The following is a 23150-nucleotide window of genomic DNA, read 5'->3' as shown; positions in this document are numbered from 1 at the left end:
TGCATCTACAGGTGTATCACAAGCAGGTCTAGGGAGGTGATCCTTCCCCTCTATGCAGTGTTGGTCAGGCTGCAGTTGGAGTACTGCATCCCATTCTGGGTGCCGCACCTCACAAAGGATGTGGCTAGCATTGAGAGGGTCCAGAGGAGGGCCACTTGCATGGTCAGGGGGCAGCAGGTCAGGCCCTACGAAGAGAGGCTAAAGGGCCGGAACCTGTTCAGCCTTCACAAGAGGAGGCTAAGAGGGGATCTGGTGGCCATTTACAAACTCACCAGGGGGGACCAGCAGGAATTAGGTGAGGCTCTGTTCCCTCTGGCACCACCTGGGGTTACTAGGAATAACGGCCACAAATTGTTAGAGAGAGGGTTCAGGCTGGACATCAAAAGACATTACTTTACAGTTAGGGCTGCCAGGGTCTGGAATGGTACAAGTGACGTGGTATTCTCTCCTACCTTGGGGGTCTTCAAGAGGAGGCTGGACAGATATTTAGCTGGGGTGATATGATCCTGGCATCTGTTCCTGCCCGGGGCAGGAGGTCGGACCTGATGATCTGTTTAGGTCCCTTCCAACTCTAAGTACTATGATACTAAAAAAAACCTACTGCACTGCAAATTAACCGTGCGACAAACGCCTGTGTGTATGGCGTGTGCAATTTGCAGCACGCTGCTGCAGATGGATCTATAGTGCCCCATACCACACATACACACTTGCCTGTACGTGCCCAGACATTTCAAATAGCAATCTAGTGTTAAAAACCTTCTGACCTGTTGTGGTCTTTCTGAGTTCATTGCAATAGAAGAATTGCTCTACTATTTTTCTGTAGTCAAAAATCAAGTAGAAACTAAGAGCTGATATTTTCCAAGGGGTGCCTTGCAACTAAAAAGATTGAGAACCACTAAATTATAGAGATGGACAATGGGAAAGATCCAGTCCCTTATCAAGATTGGGATTTCTCCCCAGTGCAGAGAGGGAGTGTGACTAGCAGTCTAGATGATGTAATCCCCATTGGTGTCTTCCACTGAGGTCTTCAGTGTTGGAAGTCCTCACACTTATCTTACCCCAAGTCCCTCATACTATGTGAGTTGGACTGAAAGTAAGCGCTCAACTTCCAGGAATCTTAGAAAATCAGTTAATTAATTTTTGGGTGTGTCCTAGTCCCCATTGGCATAGTAGTGTTAGTGCAATCAGCCTGATGAATTCTTCAATTAACAGACGCTATTAAAGCAGCTCTCCTCTTTTTTTTTTTTATGCAGAGCATCTTCTCACATCTTAAACCTTTAATTAACTGGAGACGTCATCAAGGAAACTTTGCCTGAGAAAAACACTCGTGGTTTAATTAAAAAAAGATCCTCAATAGTTAGGGAAGAAATCTATTTGGAATTCAGTCCTAATAGCAGTGAAGAAAGCCCTCAGGAATTGCTCCATCTCCTTTGATTATAACACTAATATGGAATTATCCTAAAGTGACATGACAGGTCTGGTGGAAAAAAATACTTTAAACTTCACACTAGAATCTCTGATTCAGGCTGTAGATGTGAGGCAAGGTAACATTTAGTTAGCCTAACAATGGAAAGGAGACTGGAAAGTGTATAATTTCAGAACTCCCAGCTCATAAGTACAAACAGGTCTTTAAAAGACTTGTTTGAATCTCTCCTTGGGGATACATCCTTAGGGTATGTATTGTTCTACAGAAGAGCTAGAAATTACTTTCTGGAGGGACTAATGCAAACTGATGCCTAAGAACAAAGGCAGAATCTCTTGCATTACAAGTACAAGGCAAAAAAGTGAAGCCTATCTGTCTGGTATGTATCTGTGCCAGTCACCAGGATGTCTAGACATTGACTCTGAGATTTTCTGACTGAAGTCGCTTTCCCTGCACCGTCTGCAGAATTGCCAATGAAGTACAGTGGAGATTACAGCGCTCTCTGCCACAGTTCATGACCCAAGAGGCTTTTGAGTGTAGCTGGAGGTATTTTCAAAACTAGCTAGGGGAAGATAGGTTTTTCAAACCTTTAGATCAGGAATGTCAGATGTATGATCCATGAAGCCATATCACAAGGCCCACTGAGTTCCCAGAGGGGCTGGCAATTTGGGGATGGGGCAAAAGGGGCCAGGGCCCACCACCAGAATCTAGGGCATTGGAGATGCAGGTCAATGCCTGGGGGGTGAGCAATGACTGTGTTAACTCCAAGTCTTGTTGCCACTTTCCTTGCTGGCATGTCCACATCTGGCATATAAAGAACCCCACAGTTCAGTTCCAGTTTAGGTGGTAGGGTGAGTTTGATATGCTGATTTTTATGATTTGGGAAAGATCACCCTTATTGCTTCATCCTTTGGCGTGAGCACTTTTGTATGTGTGGTGTTCTCTAGGAGGATGAAGTAGTACAAACAACATTTTGAGATGCACAAGATTTGAGTTCACCATAATCTCTTGTGTCAGATGCCCACAGCTGGCACCCATTTGGGATGCATGACAGACCTTCCCAAAAGAATCCAAGGCACCTAAACCACATAGAAATTGCCTTTTATTCTTAGGGTATTTCCTACCAGATTTGAAAGTGGTTCTTTTTGGCAGCAACATCCGTCTTAAGGTTGCTTACTTTTTACAGAGTAACCGTCTGTTTTCAATTGTGTCTAACTTCCTAGCATACCTTGAACACCCAGATAATTTCTCTTTGGTTCTTCATGAGATTATATGATTTGGCTCAAGAATTCAAACATTTTCAAGACTGATGCAAGGAGTAATAAAACCTTTTGCTATTTAAAAAAAAAATTCCTACTACTTTGCAACAGCTCTGAAAATTTAATGATTTGCAGTGGAAACATTTAAATCTGGAGCTGAGTTCACAGGATTGACAACAATATCAGCCCCTCCCTTCCCCCTCTCCACAGGTGTAGCTCATGTGCTGGTGGCTTGTTTCCTGCAACTCCAGAAGCCTAGGTCTCTTCTGGAGTCCAAGGCACAGCTGGAGCTGCAGGCTGGTAGGGGACACTCAGGGGTACCAAGCAGGGAACAATTGAGGGCCTGCCCACCATCACTGCTGACTTGGTGGCAGGGGAAGCCCCAGGGCTGGTCCTGCCCCTCTACAGCTGGGGATTGCCAGGAGGGGCTGCATAGGGTGCTGGGCTTTGTAGCAGCAACAATAGATGGATCCCTACTCCCTATCCCCTGCCTTTGCTTTCCCTTGCAGGTACAGGGGCTCCAGCTGCTACGGGTAGCTATGCAGGATGCCAGCTTGACCTAGGACAGTGGCAATGGTAGTCCTGTCTCCCCCATCCTATGTGCAGAGGCAAGCCTGGGGAAACCCTGCTGAAGAGAAGGAATGGGAGGGGAAGTGCTGCTGAGTGCCAAAGGTGGGGGACAGGGAAGTTGTATCTTCTTCTGTGACTCAAGGTCCCAGCAGCTGCTGCCACATGGCATGGTTTGCCTGTAGGGAAAGAAGGGGGTGGCTGCAGCCACCCTGGTGGAACATCCTCCTTTGTGAAATCCTACATCTAGCCATATAGGTGCATAAAGATACCTGCTGCTGCACCTGGAAAATCTGCCCAAATATGATCAAACTGCAAACTTGGAAATATTGCCACATGGTCACATACAGTAGAAAAGCTCAGAGACTGATTCCTCTGGTTTCCCAGTTACACTGGGGATGCTCTAGACCAGGGGTTCTCAATTCTCAGGCTGTGGCCTGGTGCTGGGCCGCAGAGGATCGGCTGACGGTCTGCAGCATGGTCAGCTGCCAGACAAGAATTGTCCACGGACCAGCAAACCACAGCCCTGCAAAGCCAGGTGGAGGCCGTGGCTCCTTCCACAGGGCCCCTGGCAGCACAGGGTTTGGCTCACTGACCCACCTGGAGGGTGGAGGTATCCTTACCCGTCTTCTGGGCCGTGGTTTGCTGGTCCACAGCATTAAAACATTGGGAACCCCTGCTCTAGACCTTTCTAAGCCTCCTGTCTCATCCTGAAGCAACCACACAAACTCACCATATCTTCTGCTGGTGCACTGAATAAAGTGGGGTTCTGTGGGTGAAAAAGCATATGAACTTATGGTTAGAATGTATCATAATGCCTGCGTTTACAGGGCCAATTAAGGGTGGCTGTGGGATTTTAATTCTGGCATTTCCTCACTTTTAAAGGCCTGATTTTGCAATTGTTAACACACTATTTTAGCAAGATTTTTGGGGTCTGTATTATGAAGCACCCTTCATTACAAAAGTTCATAAACTGCTACCCACTAGTAAAATGCTGCCACTTCTGTGGTGGAAAGCAGTCACTGCTACACAGTGGTGTACGGTGAGAAATAAGAAATGCGGAATCCAGTTGCATAATGAAAATGACAGAATCATAAGGTTGAAAGGGACTTTGAGAATCATCAAATCCAAAATGAGGACACTGAACTTTTATTTGTTCTCATTGAGAAGACCCCATCATAAAACAGATGTTGTCCAAAAGGAAATTAAGACGAGTGCTAGAATCAGTCAGCCAGTTGCAGCGAGGCTTTAATTAAGTGAGTCATCTGAGATCAATTGCCTCAGTGGATCACAGAGAAGGGGGAAGGCTTGTTAAGGTTTTAAATCAAGAAGATTTCAACAGGGAGAAACAAGCGTTGGTCAGATCCTCAGCTGTTGTAAACTGGTGTGGTTCTGAGCTTGGATGGCTTTCAGGACTGAGGATGTTGCCTCGGAATTCAGTCACGAGGATTGGTGTTTAGCTACTGTATGTAACTCAGGATATTAAACATATTGCACAAGTCTCTGGAGATGGGACAGCACTGATGGCTAGACATATTTGTTCAGTCAAGCTAAAAATGCTTCACTACTGGTTTTACTTAAACTCATCTCCTGGGCCTGGGCCACTTGGATGCTTTCAGCCCAGGAATTGCTTTCAAGCCTGTATGTGCCCTTTGAATTAGCCAAGGCTGAGGATTCTTTTTTCAGTTTCTTCAAGTGCTGTATGCGAGGACTCCTATTTGGAGCTAACTAGTTTAACCTGTGGAACAGCCCACTATAATGGGATTCGTATAGCAAAGCTATTGTGTACAAACAGAGCATAAGCATGCTCGAGTGAGAGAGGGAGCTGAACGTACACTGTTCTCAAAATGTGGAGGTCTTGTTTTGAACCTTTTTTAGGACTGTGTCCTTTGTAACCACCCCCATTTCCTGTCACAAGACCTGAGTGACCTCCCCTGTGGCAGAAGATGGCCAAATTCTTTTGAAGCTGCCAACACTGAGCATATGCTAAAGCAGGTTGCTTCAGAGCAGCTTGAGAAGTGCTGGCCCCCTACCCCCCATATGGATACTTTCAGTAGGGTTTAAAGTACAACCAGCATGCCTTGACTGAAGCAATATCTACCTAGGTGTCCCTCCTTGTCCATAGCTCAGACCATTCTAGTTGTGCTATGCTCTCACCATGGGTCAAGGACTTATTTTCTGTATTACTAAATTGGCACTTTTGGATAGGTATTCCCCCCCCCCCCTCGTTGCTGTGATCTTCATGAGCAAGGAGAAACCCTTCCAGCAGAATTCAGTGCTGGCATAAAAAAAGGTACCTCCTTGAGGCCTTTAGAGCTTTACCCGTTAAGTCAGTGTTGTGTCCAGTCTTCCTTAGGCAACAGAGCTCCTTGTTCTAAAGGCCCTGCTTCAATTTCATCATGGTCAGCTCACTTTATAACAGGGTGCAGTATTCAACCAGCACTCTCCAGCAGCTCCCTGCATTGAGAGGACCATGATGTTATTCTGTGATAATTGTCGAGGTTACAAAATTATTTTTTATTACATATTGAAATGGGATGGGTAGCTCAGAAGGAAATAAAAAGAGCAAACCAACCAAAAAAAGCCTTTTCATATTTTGATTATTTTTTTGCAAACAGGAATGGTGTCCAGAACTGATTTTTGAGAGGGTTTCGCTCTTTCCTAGGTAAGAAATTACCAAGAATCCCTGAACCTCAAAGTCATTCTCCTTCCAAAAAAACTAGCCCCCCCGCCCCAAAACGGACTTATTTGAAACAGATGCATCTGTGAGATGTTCTGACAATGAATCAGCATATTCAGATTAACTGAAATTCTGTCAAAAATGTTTTAGCCACAGTCAGCTCAAACACAAAAATGGCAGAAAGCAATTGTTTGGGGGTTGGACTAGATTCATAGATTCATAGATGTTAGGGTCGGAAGGGACCTCAATAGATCATCAAGTCCGACCCCCTGCATAAGCAGGAAAGAGTGCTGGGTCTAGATGACCCCAGCTAGATACTCGTCTAACCTCCTCTTGAAGACCCCCAGGGTAGGGGAGAGCACCACCTCCCTTGGGAGCCCGTTCCAGACCTTGGCCACTCGAACTGTGAAGAAGTTCTTCCTTATGTCCAGTCTAAATCTGCTCTCTACTAGCTTGTGGCCATTGTTTCTTGTAACCCCCGGGGGCACCTTGGTGAATAAATCCTCACCAATTCCCTTCTGTGCCCCCGTGATGAACTTATAGGCAGCTACAAGGTCGCCTCTCAACCTTCTCTTGCGGAGGCTGAAAAGTTCCAGTTTCTCTAGTCTCTCCTTGTAGGGCTTGGTCTGCAGGCCCTTGACCATACGAGTTGCCCTTCGCTGTACCCTCTCCAGGTTATCCGCATCCTTCTTGAAGTGTGGCGCCCAGAATTGCATGCAGTACTCCAACTGCGGTCTGACCAACGCCCTATAGAGGGGAAGTATCACCTCCATGGACCTATTTGTCATGCATCTGCTGATGCACGATAAAGTGCCATTGGCTTTTCTGATGGCTTCGTCACACTGCCGGCTCATGTTCATCTTGGAGTCCACTAGGACTCCAAGATCCTAGTGGACTAGATGACCTCGAGTTTCCTTCCTGCCCTATTTTTCTGATTCTTTATTTTTTTTCTCTCTCTTCCCATGCCAAAACTCTTTTAGTTCCATCCTAGGTAGCTAAGCTGGCCCATTCTGCTCAGAAATGCTGATCATCTTTTCATTAGCAGAGAAAGATTCCCAGATTAGCAATACTAAAAACTGAGTGACCGGTCTCAAAAATAGCAGCTTCCTGACCCCCCAAATTGCTTAAAATTCATTTTGGTATGCTAGTGGTTATCTTTAGCCTCCTCTATGTTGTTCTAGCTCCTAGTGCTCTATCTGATACCTGCTACTTGTCACAAGACATTCTTGGCTCTGTTGGCCATACTATTATCTTCTCTGTCACCGTGACTCTGTAGATGGACACATATACCTTTTCCATAATTTTCCACCAAGCATTTCTCTGGATTATTAATACAAATTATTCAACCTGCTGGAAACTGCTCTAAGGTTAAAATACCCAGATATAGGCAGGTAACATCATATTTAAAAAAAAGACTTACCTGTTGCTGTGCTCTATTAGACAGAGCCCTGGAATAGGTTTCAGAAAACCTGAGGGTTGATTCCTAACTATGCTATTGATGATGTTTGGCAAGTGACTTCAGCTGTGTCTGTTTTTGCATCTGGTGAAATTTGGCTTAAGATAGCGACCTTCTTTTAAAGCACTCTGGGATTGACAGATATAATGCCCAGTTCTTACATAGTGCTGTTTTAGATGCAATGGACCAAATTTTCCTTGTTGCCACTGACAAAACTCATTTCACTTTAATAGGGCTGCAGCAATATAGTGGGAGAATTTCATCTGAGAAATATTTAATCTGCTTGGGTCTAAATATAACTTTGCAACAAATGACTTATTTTTTCATCCTCCTCCTCACTGTTTTTCTGTGGCTTGCATACTCACTTGCTAAATATATTACCGGGCACTATTTGCCTCCATCTACACAGGGGAGGTCCTTGCATGGTTTCTCTCGCTCCTAGAAATTTTGCAGATGCATAGTTAGGGCTCTTCCAACCCCTCACATAAATACTGGTTTCTGTGCAAAGTAGGCATAAAACGCAATCGAATTAGAATTCTGCAGTCTCACTAGTGATAGGGATGCACCTGACTTTCATGGGTGTATTGGACTACATGAGGTATAAAACAACGGAGAACAAGTCTACAGCTATTTATCACAGAGAAATAACTGGCTATTTATCACACTAGCTGGGCCCCTGTCAGTAACTCTTTCTCTCAGTAGAGGGAGTTATTTCTCAATATAATAAGATAACATTATCCGATTGCATTTTTGTCAGGCATGTCTTATTTATTACCTCACATGTAATTTAATTTGTAGTGTATTTCCCTTGCTATTTTCTATATTTTCCCCCTGTATATTGTAATAACTTTCAATAAAAGTTTGAACAAAGAAAGGGGACACAATTTTTGATCCACCACTGAGATGAAATACTCAAGCATCTCCTGCTTTTTTGAAAAAAAAGCTTTTCTTACTTTTGGCAATCAATGAAGTTTTCTAGGAAAAATGTTGATGATCATCATCTGGGAACACAATTACCAGCTTCAATAAAAACTAGCTGAAATGTTGTATTGCTGGTAACACAGAACAGGTGCCCACAGCAAAGTGAATTATTATAATGTCTAGTGACTGTATTTGTTTCTCTCACAAATAAACGGTCCCTGCCCCGAAAACCTCCATCAAAGTGTGTGACAGGTGACAGGCTTACTTACAATTTACTTATATCTACCAGTTGTCATCTGTCATATGAGCAACAGCTGGGGGGAGCACAAGGTAAATGAGAAACTTATAAATATGTAATAAGCAACTGTCAATGTGCACCAGCTGCTTAGCGGTTGTCAGGTGTTTTGTAGGCATTACAGCATAGGTGCATTTAAAGGAGAGGCAGCAAAGCAACACTTTAAGACAGGATACAGAGAAAGGAGCATAATTCTGGAACTGAAGGAGAAAGAGGAGGTAAAATGAATTGCTGAACTGCAACTGAGCTAGAATGCTGGGCTCCTTATCCTTGAGAGAAATGTCATAAGAACATTAATATTCACAAAGAAACTCTCTCATAATATCTGGAAAAGACTGGTATTTTCAGATCTCTGTAGTACTGAGGCAATGGTCTGGCACTGACTGTGGTAGAGGTTTTCTCCCCACTTCTGACAGCATCTGGGTTTTGCCCTGTATCTCATCTATATGCTGAGCTATAGATTGCTCCTGCTCAGCTGCAAGGACAGGCTTCAATGCAGTAGTTTTTTTTTTTTCCCCCCCTGTTCTGTTGTTCAAGAAGTTCTGCACGTGTCCACCCATTGGACCTGTGTTTCTCCACTCTGTCATAGAACAAACCCTATTAATACAGCAGTCATATACCTTAAAACAAAGGAAAGGAGAAACGTCTCTTTCTGTTGTTGCTAATGAAATTTTTATCTGGGCATCTCTGTAAGCACATCGGGTCTAAGAGGCACAGATTATATTAGAGAAAGAAAAGAGTCAGTGAGCCTCGGAAATAAATCAAAAGAAGAAAAAGGAAGAAGAATAGCAACAGTAAATTAATAAGTGACACAAAACAACTGGAGGAAATAATAAAAATGGGAGGAGTGGGGAAAAAAAAAAAAAGGCACAGGAGAGATTGTTTACAACGTGCATTGGACTTACCAGCTTTCTGACATCTTATCTCCAATTCCTTCCATATGTTACTTTACGCACGGGTTCCTGTTTTTATGGGGTTTTGTTCTTTGGTTTTCGAACAAACATGAATGACTCACATCTGCTCCAATACCTAATTTATTCTCTAATGTCTTCTGCCAGGGATGGCTTTGCTTGTGCTATACTTACCAACAACAGGAGTGGAAGAAGAGTAAACCGGGGAAAAGAAGGGGACAAAGACATGACAGAACAGAAATAACATGTAAACCAGTGTAAGTGATCAGAAACTGGTTCAAATTTGTAACGCAAGAAAAGTTCAGTGCACAAACTGCTTTCAAAATGCCAGAACTGGTTTAAGATAAACCTGGATGGACATAGTATCAGACTGAGCTGATTTAGGTTAAATCCATTTATTAAATTTCTGTCCTGTATCTCCTTCTGATTCAAGTGAGCTCACAGTCCCCCAGCATCCCAGGATGCTTTGCACCCCACCCCATCCCCTTGCAGGGAGGTGGGCTAGCTTTGGCCCAAGCTGCAACAGAACAAGGAAGCATGCTCTAGCGCCCCCTGGCTTCTGGCCTGCCCCACTGCAGGCACCTGGCTGCATTTCCCCAGTCAAAAATGAAGGTCTGTTCACTTGCTTATGGGTTCAGTCTGCAGCTTAGATGAACCTGCCAAGATTGAAGGGACTCAGCCTTGGCTTTACTGTGCATACTTAGCCGAGGAGGTTTTGACTGGCTTCTGGTGCCTAGCAGTGTGTCCCCTACCTCTCCCTCCAAGAAGCCTGAACTGGCATGTTGTCCCACAGGGGTAAAGGCTTGTGCCTGAGCAGAGCCCTGGGGTCCCCTGGAGAGGGGCTGGAGGGGGGCCGGAGTCTGCTGCTGACTCAGCCCTGCCCGGAGCCCAGCTCCACGCTGGCCTCCTCCCCACGCAGAGCCGCTCTGTGTGGAAGATGATGATTTTTTTTTTTTTTTTTGCAAGTGCTCTTGACAGCTCCGGAGCCTCCAATCTTCTCTTCCAAATCCAGTCATTACATCCCACCTACCTGAGCCCCCCCGCCCCCGCCGCCGCTTCCTACTGGAGGGAGCCACACTCCCGCCCCGGCTCCAGCCACTTAGCCCAGCGCGCATTACCCCTAATCCGCTCCTGCGGCCCGCGGGGCGGGGGGCAGCCCGAGCACAGCCGCCCGGCTCTAACTTTCGCAGGGGCGCCGCTCCCCGCCCTGTGCCCGGCTCCGGGGCGCCGCCAAGTTGCACCGCGCCTGCCTGCCCCCGCGGGAGGGAAGCGCGCCCCCTTCGCCTGCTGCGGCGGGCACGGGCGGGATCCCTTCCCGGACACACTCGTCGACTCCTTCCCCCCGGACGGATAGACCGACCGGCCGACCGACCCGCAGACTAGCTCCCTGGACAGACTCGGGCACCCTCCTGCCCTGGACGGACGGACGGACAGACAGACAGACTCCCTCCCCGGACACACTCAGGGACTGTCACTGCAGGGACTCGGGCACCCTCCCTCCTCCCCGGACAGACCCCCGTCCCCGGACAGACTCCCTTCCTCCCTCCCTGGACTGCCTCACGGACACCCGCCCTTCCTCCCTCCCTCCCTCCCGCGACACAGACTCCCTCCACCCCCCGGACAGCCTCACAGGCACCCTCCCTCCCTCCCTGGACACACACAAACACCCTCGCTGCCCGGACAGACAGACTCACAGACAGGACCCTCCCTTCCTCCATCCCCGGACAGACTCCTTCCCTTCCCTTCCCTCCCCTCCCCGCAGACAGACGCACAGACACTCCCCCCCCGGACAGACTCGCAGCCCCCCTTCCCCGGAGCCTGGCGGCAGCACCCGGGCCCCCGCCCCCGGGCCGGGCCGGGCGGCTGTGGTGCGCGGCGCGCGGCGCGCGGCGGCGGGTATGCCTCTGGCCGGGGCTGCTCGGGCGGCAGCAGCGCGCTGCTAGCTCCCCCAGCCCTCCCGCCGGGGCGGCCGGCCGAGGATGAGGCGGCTGAGCCGCCGCCTGGCTTGGTCGCTCCTGGGCATCCTGGGACTCGCCGCGCTGCTCCTCTTCTTCGGGGCTCGCAGGAAGTTGGAGGCGGCCGGAGCCCAAGGGCAGACGCCGAAGGTAACGCGGTGCGTGCGTGCTGGGGGGGGGAGATCAGCCCCTCCGGAGGCGCTGGGAGGCTCCGCACCCCCAGCCCCTCTCCCGCTCCCTCTCCCCATGCCGAGCGCTCCCAGCTCCTCCGCAGCACTTTCAGGGCAAGTGCGGGACTTGTTCCATAGGACATCCATCACACGCCCCACCTGCCTCCCGGGACTTTTCTTTCTGCGAAACTCTGTGGCGGCAGGGGGCAGGGCTAGGAGCAGTGGCCTCAAGCTGAGGCAGGGGAAAGGGAGTTGGGAGATGAGGCACTGTCTGAGCAGCAGTGTGGGCAAGCCCTAGGGTAGGCTCCCCAGAGAAGCTGTGGCATCTCCACCCTTGGAAGTTTTCCAGAGCAGGTGGGGCAGACACTGGTCTGGGATGGTTTAGGCGGGGATGATCCTGCCTTGAGCTGGAGGCAGGACTAGATGACCTTGTGAGGTCCCTTCCAGCCCTGTTTCCTTGCGATCTGTCCCTCAGCACAGGACTCTGGCAGGGAGCTGGAGATGATGGGGCTGCTCGTCCCCCTGGAAATCTATGGGCTTGGGGGTTGGGGAAGGACTTGGGAGAACGGGTTTGTCCTGGGCAAGAGGAGGTGGATTTAATAACAAGCCTTCAACTACCTGAAGGAGGGCTCAGAGGGGATGGAGCTGGACTGTTTTCAGTGGTGGTAGATGACAGGAGGAGGAGCAACAGGCTCAAGTTGCAGCAAGGGAAGATGAGGTTAGATGAGGAAAAACTTTCTCACTAGGAGGGTGGTGAAGCACTGGAACAGGTTACCTAGGGAGGTGGTGGACTCTCCATCCTAGGCAGGTGTCCTTGTGTGGGTTAGGCACAGAGGGAGCCATGTACCTTGCAAGGAAACATGGCTTACAATCCATCTTTCATCCTTGGATCACTAAGGTTTTTAAGACCCTGCTAGACAAAACCTTGGCTGGGATGATTTAATTGGGGCTGGTCCTGCTTTTAGCAGGGGTGTGGACTAGAGGACATCCTGAGGTCCCTTCCAACCCTCCTTTTCTATGATTCTGTGTTTGCAAGCCAGACCACTTGTGCCAGAGCTGGGAGGTATAGGCACTGTGCATAAAGTGCTCATAGCAACTTGCCTGATGCCTTAAGATATGTGGGTTAAAGAGGCACCCCTTTGCTGTCTTGAATGAGTTGGGCAGTTCTCTCCAGGCCAGAGTCTGCTCTTGCTCGGCTCTGCTTTTTATGTGTGTAACTACGTTGATCTCAGTGGAATTGCTCCCTGTTTCCCCCAGGGGAGCCATTAAAAGTCAAGTTGTTATTGTTGAGGACATGCTGAGTGATCCAAGGATGAAAGATGCATTGTAAGCCATGTTTCCTTGCAAGGTACATGGCTCCCTCTGTGCGTAACCCACACAAGGACACCCGTCTAGGATGGAGAATCCACCACCTCCCTAGGTAACCTGTTCTAGTGCTTCACCACCCTCCTCACGAAAGTTTTTCCTTATGTCTAACCTCCACTTCCCTTGCTGCAACTTGAGCCCATTGTTCCTTGTTTTGTCATCTGCCATCACTGAGAACAGTCTAGCTCCATCCTCTTTGTAACCAGCTTCAACCTCATTCCTGTAATCTCTCCTTTTTATATGCGGTCTGTAACTGCACTCTAAATTCCCCATGTGACCTCACTAGGCCTTTTATAGGACTAGATAAAATTAGCATGCTATATTTTCCTGCTTTCAAACTCTGTGCCAAGGTGGTAGGATTTCTGTCCTAACCCTTTCCATGAGATCAGTCTCAAGCTTAATGTTTCCTGTTAAAGATGTAGAAGCATTTTTTTGGGGGGGGAGGGGTTGGGAGGGGGGAGGAGGAGGAGGGGAAAGGGAATGTTTGCTTTAATATAGATGTCTCCATGCTTCATGTATAACTAAAGGCTTAAGATGCTGTGAATCTAAAAATTAATAAAACTTTGCATTAGGGTAATAACCATCACCTTAGTCATCAGTAGGTGGTGTGTCTATGTGAGACGCTACTGCATGGTAGCTCATTGCTATCAAACAGTAGTGTTGCTGGGTGCTAACCGTGCGGCAATGGTAGTATGCAGTAGTAACGAGCTACTGTGCAGCAGCTTGTTGCTTCTGCACAGTAGCGTCCAAAAAAACATGTGTGGTGACAGTACTGCGCAGTAACAGTGCCAGTATGGACCAGAATCCCAGAGCTGAAGGGAGGCCCCAATTCAGACAAGTACTTAAGCATATCCTTAAATTCATCCGTACTCAGCAAAGGATTTAAGAACATTGAGAACATATGTTTAAGTCGCATCTAAGTCCATGGAACTTAAACATGTCCCTAACGTTCAGATATGTTTAGTGATTTGCAGGGTAAGGCTGAACTGGGGCTAGGTTCCTGAGCTGGACCTTGGAGCAGGAGGGTGTCCTTGTGTGGGTTAGGCACAGAGGGAGCCAGGTACCTTGCAAGGAACTGTGGCTTACAATGTATCTTTCATCCTTGGATCGCTAAGCATGTCCTCAACAATAACTGACTGATTTTCACAATGCCTGTGTGAAGTAGATATGACTATGCAATATTCATTTTAAAAATAGGGCAGCATCAGGAGAGAGTTTGAGTGGTCTGTGGTCATACTGAGTCAGCGGCAGAGCTGCAGCTACTCTCAACTAATTTAAATCACTACACTTAAAAGCAGGAGCTTAAGAGGAATGTAAGTGTTATCATGAAATGGTTTCCTACCTTGGTGAAAGCAGGTTGCTGGTGGGATTCCACACCTTTCTGCTCTGTTTTGAACCTGTTCTGTCAGAACCTGCTAAGTGCAAACCCCCATAAATAGGAAGTGAAACTAATTTTTAAATTCCGTGAAATGACACAAGCGGGGACCTTTTTTCAACGTGATGTCCACTTTAATAACTTATGATGTTACTAACGCTGAAAAGGCAAAAAAGGAAACTTGTCTAAATACAGGGACCAGATTCTGTTCTTAATTACACTGCTATAAATCTCCGTCTCCATCTCTTCCTCAAAGTGAGTTGGTTAATGGGACTCTCAGTGGGTTTTGCATTAAGCATTTGCTCCAGATGCATACCAGCGTAACTGAGAAGAATAGCTAGCCCATGATTCTTATGGCAGCTGTGTTGTCTTGACCAGTTCTTCACAGATGACTATCTACCAAGTCTGAAAACTTGTAACTCAAGCCACTGTTAAAAAAAAAATAAAAAAATCCTAAATTGGTACAAAAAAACTGTGTTTTTCATGTGCAGAAAGTTTTAAACTTTCTTTTTTCTCCCCTCCATGCTTTCTAAACAAAAATGATTGAATGGATTTTTTCAGGCTTTCTGAAAAAATTCTCATTTCTAGGATGGGAGAATGAGCTTGTGCAATTTCAGGCCAAAAGATAATTTTTTGTAGGGGAAGGTAATAAGTTTCTAGAAAGATTTAGAATGAAAGTGCTTTTGGAACCGTAAATATCCCTTTGTGTAAATAGGCTTGGATTGGAACTGCAGTCTTCAGAATTGCAAAATAAAAATTCACTTGTCGGACGTGATATAGTATATTATCCTTCAAATGAACCCTTTTCTTTCTTAGGAACAGTTGCTGTAGAATTCATTCTCCTTTTTCACAGTCCCCTTTGAATATTCATGGACTGTGGAGAGATGTATTTACCCCCTGATCTTCCAACTGCTAGCATTGTTACGGACTCATTTCTGTTCCCAGTGCAGTCAATAAGAATCTTCTTATAAATGTGGGATCTGGCCCTAAATTTCTAAGTTGCACCAGCCAAGTTGCCATAACTCCGCCAATTTGACTGCTAAAATTGCCTCTTCATTTCTGCAGAATTTTCTATCAAAACAGTTGCATTCTCCTGAGATCCATAGAGTACAGATTGATATTTCTTTTGTTGCGCATTATAGTTTTGGCTTTGGAAGCGACTTTTGAATAATATGAATTATAAGCTAGTGGTGAGAATGGAGATATGATGTCACTTCAGTTAAGCCCTCTTCAGGGATTCACATATGATTTTGTATACCAGAGCTAGTGAGACTACAGTGTGTGTAGAAGATGGGGCTACACTACAGTTGTCTGTCCATGAGGACAGGTACTTTGGACACTGGTGAGCTGGTGTTTGTGTATCAAGTGATTCTCTTGCAGTGTGCAAATAGGTCCTTCCTTACCTCCTCCAGTTCTATAAAGGAAGCTGAAATTATAATGGCAGCAAGAGCATCTGTGACATAGTGGAACAAATTGGTGGTGCTACTCCTGTTGGAGAAATGGTTTCCATTCACCAAGCTTCACAGTCAAACATTCCTAATTTTCTTTTTGCTTTTAATGCTTCTTTCAATCAGGCTTACTTTATTTTTGGGGTAATGCGGTCACCAAACTGTGCTCACCGAGGCCTTCATGGTAGATTCATAGATTCATAGATGTTAGGGTCGGAAGGGACCTCAATAGATCATCGAGTCCGACCCCCTGCATAGGCAGGAAAGAGTGCTGGGTCTAGATGACCCCAGCTAGATGCCTATCTAACCTCCTCTTGAAGACCCCCAGGGTAGGGGAGAGCACCACCTCCCTTGGGAGCCCGTTCCAGACCTTGGCCACTCGAACTGTGAAGAAGTTCTTCCTAATGTCCAGTCTAAACCTGCTCCCTGCTAGCTTGTGGCCATTATTTCTTGTAACCCCCGGGGGTGCCTTGGTGAATAAAACCTCACCAATTCCCTTCTGTGCCCCCATGATGAACTTATAGGCAGCCACAAGATCGCCTCTCAACCTTCTCTTGCGGAGGCTGAAAAGGTCCAGGTTCTCTAGTCTCTCCTCATAGGGCTTGGCCTGCAAGCCCTTAACCATACGAGTGGCCCTTCTCTGGACCCTCTCCAGGTTATCTGCATCCTTCTTGAAGTGCGGTGCCCAGAATTGCACGCAGTACTCCAACAGCGGTCTGACCAGCGCCCAATAGAGGGGAAGTATCACCTCTTTGGATCTATTCGTCATGCATCTGCTGATGCACGATAAAGTGCCATTAGCTTTTCTGATTGCTTCATCACACTGCCAACTCATGTTCATTTTGGAGTCCATTAGGACTCCAAGATCCCTTTCCACTTCCGTGCCACCCAGCAGGTCATTTCCTAGGCAGTAAGTGTGCCTACTTTTTTCCTCCCTAGATGCAGCACTTTGCATTTCTCCTTTTTGAATTGCGTTCTCTTGTTTTCTCCCCATTTGTCAAACCTATCCAGGTCTGCTTGCAGCTGTTCCCTGCCCTCCGGCGTGTCCACTTCTCCCCACAGTTTTGCATCATCTGCAAACTTGGACAGAGTACACTTCACTCCCTTGTCCAAGTCACTGATGAAGACGTTGAAGAATATCGGTCCAAGGACCGAGCCCTGTGGGACCCCACTGCCCCCACCCCTCCAGGTCGAAACCGACCCATCCATCACGACTCTCTGGGTACGACCCTCTAGCCAATTCGCCACCCACTGGACTGTGTAGTCATCCAAGTCACAGCCTCTTAACTTGTTCACCAGTATGGGGTGGGATACTGTATCGAAGGCCTTCCTGAAGTCCAAGCATACGACATCCACCCCTCCTCCCGTGTCCAGGCGTTTTGTAACCTGGTCATAAAAAAAAACCAGATTAGTCAGGCATGATCTACCTGCCACGAACCCGTGCTGGCTTCCCCTCGGCATAATTTGTCCTGCCGGGCTCTCGGAAATGTGAGCCTTGATAATTTTTTCAAAGACTTTGCCAAGGATGGAGGTGAGACTGACTAGCCTATAGTTGCCCGGGTCCTCCTTCCTCCCCTTGAAAATTGGGACCACGCTGGCCCTCTTCCAGTCCTCCAGGACTTGGCCTGTGCGCCACGAGTATTAGATCCACAGCATGACTCACCTGGAACTTCCCAGTGAGCATCTGAGTAGAGTGGTCCAAAAGCAGAGTCTTCTCTGGTGCTTGAGCTGAAGAAAACTCTCTCAGGCATCTGCAGGTTAGGGATCATGACACACAGGTGAGCTATTCTGATCTATCCAGCAGAGATCAGTGGTGTACATGCATATTGGTGAGTTATTTAGGGCGTGAAGAACTGTACTAGGAAGCTATTCCATGAAGCACTGCATGCTCGCTCCAGGTCCACCACAACCTGAAACAGATGTGTGGTGCTAAGCACACATTAGTAGCCATGCCAGAGACAGCGAGCTTATCTTTACAGGTCTACTGTATCTATTTTGGGATGCTGTGTGTGCTTAGGAAAACATGAGCTGGACTACCTGCACATGCTCCTGTGCCCTTGCTGGAACTGTTGCCACTGTGTGCTCCATGCTAGAGCTGCAGCTATTGTTGCTGCTGCCAGAGCCACCCAGTGCCTTCGGCTGGATCTAGCCCATAAAGAGCCCTGTTTGGGGGCTAGACCTGTCTGGGTTCAGCTGGGGTAGGAGATGAGTTTGGCACCCCTGCCTTAGGGTATGGTTACACTAATGCTACACTAGAGGCACAGTCTGTTAGGGCATATATAGTGTGACACCAAGCCAGCCACGCTACTTCCAGTTTGGGTGGGCTCTTGGATCAGAAGTAGGCTTACCGTGGTGCCAGGCCCATGTGAATTCAGGTGTTCAGGCTGCAGTAATTTAATGGTTTTAAGCTACAGAAACATGTTACCACAAAGTAAACTATACTGTGAATTTACAGCATATCAGCTTTTTCTGTGGGAGCTGTTGACTTTCACACTCTTACCTGCCAGCATGAGGTAACTCATTCTGCTTTCATTGAGGGATAAGCCACCTCACATTTTCTGTGAGGTAAAAGCAAGCACACACAAAGTTACCATGGAGTAATTGATATCCTGTCAGTTCACACCATACCTGATTTCACAGTACGGTTTTTCTTATATCCACGCCCTTAGATAATTACATTGCTGAGCACATATGGTGCACTTGGCATAGGAGGGACATACATGTGTACCAAAAAAAAATCTAGATAGGTTTTCCTTTGAAACCAGTGAGTGCTTTTTCTTAGTCAGCATGCCTCTTTTGCAAATAGCACAGTTATAGCTTTTAAGTCCACAAGGACTCACTGTGTTCATCTAATCCAGGGGTGACCAACTTGTGGCACACGTGCCATGAGTGGCATGGGACACCTCTGTGTGAGGCATGTGGCAGATAAGGGAGAGGCAGGCATTACAGTGACAGATAAGGCAGAAGACAGTGCAGCAGATCAGGCAGGGACCATGCAGTAAAGGGCAGGAAGAAGAGCAGTAGACAGGGCAGGAAGCGAAGAGCAGAGTGGCACATGTGGTAGGGAAAGTGGATTGGAGTGGCGCTCAGTGAGGGCATGGAGCTTAATTTGTCACATGCTTGTCAAAATGATTGCCCCCCCCTTCCCATCTAGTTGAGCCTCCTGTAGGACACAGGCCAAAGTGTTTCTCCCAAGAAGTGTGATGCTGTCTGCATGTCCCGGCCCTGACTTCCCTTTTGGTTTAGCAGGCGAGAACCGTCTATTGGAAGGAGAGGCACGGGGCTTGATTCTATTCTCCCCTGCAGCAGTTAAGCCCCAGTGACTTTACCAGAGTCCTGATCTATGCTTGTACAAGTGAGAGAAAAGGCAGGCTCAAGGGTCCAAGCCTGAATCCCCTGCTTCAGGTTTAAGACCATGTCCCCTGTACTGATAGACCTATTGCCAGAGTAGGTAGGAGCAGCTGGCTTGTTTTGTTTAACCTGAATTCACCTGCTCTTTCTTCTTAATCTAATCTAATCTCTAATGTCTGCATGGCAGTCCAAGGTGTGATTGCAGTACATGTAGACATACCTGCACTGGCTTTAATCTGACTAGCCTAGGTAATAACATTAGGGAAGGAGGAGATGGGTAGGGGCTTCAGTGCAGACAGTACCACCTATTTCGGGATCTCAGGTTTATACACTTGGGCTCTAGCTGCCTCTGACACATGTACTACCTCATCTTTATTGCCACTTTTGGCCCGTTTCAAGCCAGCACAGGTCTGCAAGCTCACGATGTGTTCCCATTGCCAGTTGCAGTGTAGATGTACCCTCCCTCATCATTACCTTGCCTATTTTCTCTACCCCTTTCCTAGCCGTTCCCTTTTCTTTCTAGTCACCTACTTTCTTTCCATCTCGCTTTCTTTCTTCCTTGTTTCTGGCTAGTGGCTGTATTAAGCCAGGCTGTTATCATCATGCACAAGAACTACCATGTAACATTTTCTCTGTCCAAGGGAGGCCAGCACTGCTTCACTCAGCCATGGGATGGGGCTTGTTGCTGACTGTTTATTTTAAGCAATAACCTTGGAGTACTGGTGAGGCTGCAGGGGGGAAGCGGGGGGTGGGGGGGGAGAACTTGTCCCCCACTTCCAGCTTATACAATTTGCCTAGAGTAGTTGTTTATGGAATGAATTTTTCCCAGTTTATCTGATGCTGCCATCCGGACTCTTATTACTGCTGCTGCTTGCATTTTCAAAGATTGAACCTTATTAGGAGGGCTGGGAAAACTTTCTTGTGCTTCTATGTTCGTTTTGGAGTCCTATAAATCTGTTGAAGGAAGGCAACTGCGGCAGATTTTTCTGAAATGGTATGACTGCGTCTGCTGTCTAGTGCAGACCTAATCAGGTGAGCCAGTTAGCAGATGGGGGATTAATGCGAAACAAAGTTAATCCTGTCTGCTGGATGATTTAAAGGGGAGTTACTTTATAGCAGGACTTGGTTTCTGATCACCTGGGGTTCATTGATAAATTCTGCACTTACAAAGCCTTTCATCCAAGGATCCCCAAATGCATCACAAGCATTAATAAATTCCACACAAACTCCCTAGACTTTCTGTTTTCCAAAATAACACTCCTGAGGAAGCTGGAGTTGCTGAATACCTTTGAAAATCAGGCTATCAGTTAACTTGCCTTAAGCATTTGTGCACTGAGTCAGTGTCAGAGTTTGGAACACTATCCATGTCTCCTGACATCTTGTCCCTGCTCTGATGTTTAAGCTCTGATAAAGGGACATGGGGAGAGGTCACAAAGTGGGGATGAGTGACAGTGCACCCTGATTAGTGCTCAGGGGCTCCTATACATGTGCAGGGAGCCTGCTCCAATGCACGGGAAGTCCAGCACGTTGGAGCAGACTCGGTTATTCCAGTCTTCTGGAGTGGGGAAATGAATGGTCTCCAGCAGAATCTAGTGTCATGTGTATCATTCAATGAGCTTTAGTTCAAAATGCCATTTTTCAGCTTGGGGATGCTGATACATGTGATGTGCGGGTGCTTTTAATTAGTATGGCTTGCTAATTGCCTCCCCTCCCAGAGCATGTGAAAAAATGGCCTAGGTTTCCAAGTTGGCCTCCCCCTTGTTGGGGCTGTTGCAGCATGGGAATGATGTTGGTAAGGCAGAAGCTCTCTTGCTTCTTCTGGTGAATGGATAAAGCGTTGCAGTGGAGTTCCAGAGGAAAGAAGGGGAGGACCTTTGTGTATGAAGTTGGATTCAGGAGGGGGGAAGGAGTGTTCTGGGCAATCCCAGAAGTCTTCTCCTGTTACTATAAAAAATCTAGACCTTATTAATTCCAAGGTAAGAAATACAGAAGTAAAAGTCCGCTGAAGAAACAAGTGTCCTTTTCACACTTCCAAGGTGGAGTTGTTGCAAACATAGGAGGGTTTAAAAAAAAAGACTCCACCAAATATACTTGCCGTGCCTTTAAAAAATATTATTTGAGATTGAATATGTTCAAGAGTGAATTGTTAAAAATGCAGTGGTGGGGACTGACAACATGAGTCAATGAGTTCTTTCTGTGAGATGCTACGTGCCCTCAATTCTTGTTGGGAGCAGGAATGAATGCTAAATCACATATGGGATTGGGCTTGGGGTCAGAAAAGCAATGACCAGTTCTACACTTAGAATCTAAATTCCAGACTGCATTCTTTCTGCATTGTTGCAGTCTTGGAAGATTTGGCAAGTAGAGCTCAGGTGATAATCTTTAGATATTTAATTGCCTTAGATTTTATAGCCCCGGTCTACCACAGGCCTTTAACAGATTAAACACTGCAAAAAGTAAGATCTTGCTGCATTAATGGATTGAAGTGCCTGTTCGAACCTGAAGGCAAGTTTGCCAGTTTGATGTGCTATGGGGCCTGAGCTTTCTCACTGACTTTGACTGGCACAGGATGGAATTTATAATGACAATCCTTTATCACAACTCATCACTGAAATCCCTCAGCAAAATGACCAGGAGAAAAGGCAGGCTTCTTACGGTGTCCAGAACATAAACAAGCTGGTGATGCATGAGCTAGCATAGAATCCACTTTGCTCTCTGGTAGCTGTATTTTTGAGCTGCATGTTTAACAACGTGGAAAAAAAACGAACCAAGCTCATGTTTGTGTCACTGTGACTCAGGCACATTCAGGAATTAGAGTTATTGAGTAAGAGGGAGCTGTTTCCTGTCACTTGCCTTTCTGTAACTAAGCTTTGGAAATAGTTTTTCCCCACTAGAGTCCACCCCATTGCTAACAGTCATGTCTTTGTTGAATAAGTTATGACACGAGGTTCCATCAAAGTTTAGCAATCCGTCTGGTCAGGCAAAACCCAGCCGTCTGTAATAATAAAACAGTCATGGACAAATGGTGTGCAGCTTATATTATCCATGCTGTTTAATTAATCTACTGCCTGTGCATCAATGATCTCCCTGAGATATCTGAAAAACAATAGGCAGTAAATGAAAACCCTGTTAATTTTTCACTGGTAATTGCAATGAATGAATTTTACCCCCATTACGTTCCATTAGAGCTTCATGTTGCAGCTGTGAGTGATAGGGGCATAAATATTGATTGAACAAGGCCTGTTTGCTTTACAAAATGATGAGCATTGGGGCATCCAGGGACCTTCTATTGTTTTGTGCTTGTAAGAAGAAAAAAAAAGGTGGGGGGAGAGTGAAATGATGGCTCTTTGCTGAGGAGAAGCCCAATAAATCTCAGATGCAGCTAAAACACATCTTGTTGCTTAACATCTCTTGACCGGGGAGGAAAAGATTTTTCTTTTTTTCCTGGGAAGGTATAAGGAGTTTAAGAAGTCCCAGCATTGAGTGATTGGAAGCCGTTTGGTCTTTGACTGAGGCAGTATGTAGATACAGTTTTTGATCATTAGGAAGATGGCTTTAAAAAGGAAAAAACAAAAAGCCCTCTTTATAGTCTTTGGCAGGAAAGTTGGACTTGTGCTATTTTTTTGTGTGCTGTTGTTGCTTTTTTATCTTTATTCCTTTGGGATGAGAGAGGAAGAATAAAGTAGCTTGAAGCCATATCACTTTGTGCTTTACTGCTGTCATAACTCCTTAGATTACTAGTTCTGAAATGGATCAGCCCTTGAGGAGACCTGCTGGAAACACCTGTTCAGTCCAAGGGCCACTTGTTGTTTCAGAAAGGTCAAGTGGCAAGAATCAGTAGGTTGGTACAGAGTCCAAGTCCTCTCATGTCCTCTTTGTCGTGTTCAGACAGATCCCTTGTATTCTAGAGGCTGCTGTAACTGGTGCCATTTAGCTACAAAGAAGCTGGGGGTACTCTCCAACACGACATGCTC

General features: G+C 46.6%; 1 protein-coding gene across 1 annotated transcript in view; it reads left to right on the top strand.

Annotated features, from left to right (window-relative positions):
• The first annotated feature begins 11414 nt into the window (after positions 1 to 11414).
• Positions 11415 to 23150, top strand: part of GALNT14 (polypeptide N-acetylgalactosaminyltransferase 14) — a 237458-nt gene continuing 225722 nt past the window's right edge. The window contains exon 1 of the mRNA XM_019483095.2: positions 11415 to 11617. Within this exon, the coding sequence (XP_019338640.1) occupies positions 11492 to 11617 (126 nt within the window). The 5' untranslated portion in view covers positions 11415 to 11491. The remainder of the gene's footprint in view (positions 11618 to 23150) is intronic.

This window comes from Alligator mississippiensis, chromosome 1 (assembly GCF_030867095.1).
Source record: "Alligator mississippiensis isolate rAllMis1 chromosome 1, rAllMis1, whole genome shotgun sequence".
NCBI lineage: Eukaryota > Metazoa > Chordata > Crocodylia > Alligatoridae > Alligator > Alligator mississippiensis.
The sequence above is the reverse complement of the archived record's forward strand: the minus strand, read 5'-3'. Positions and strand labels throughout refer to the sequence as shown.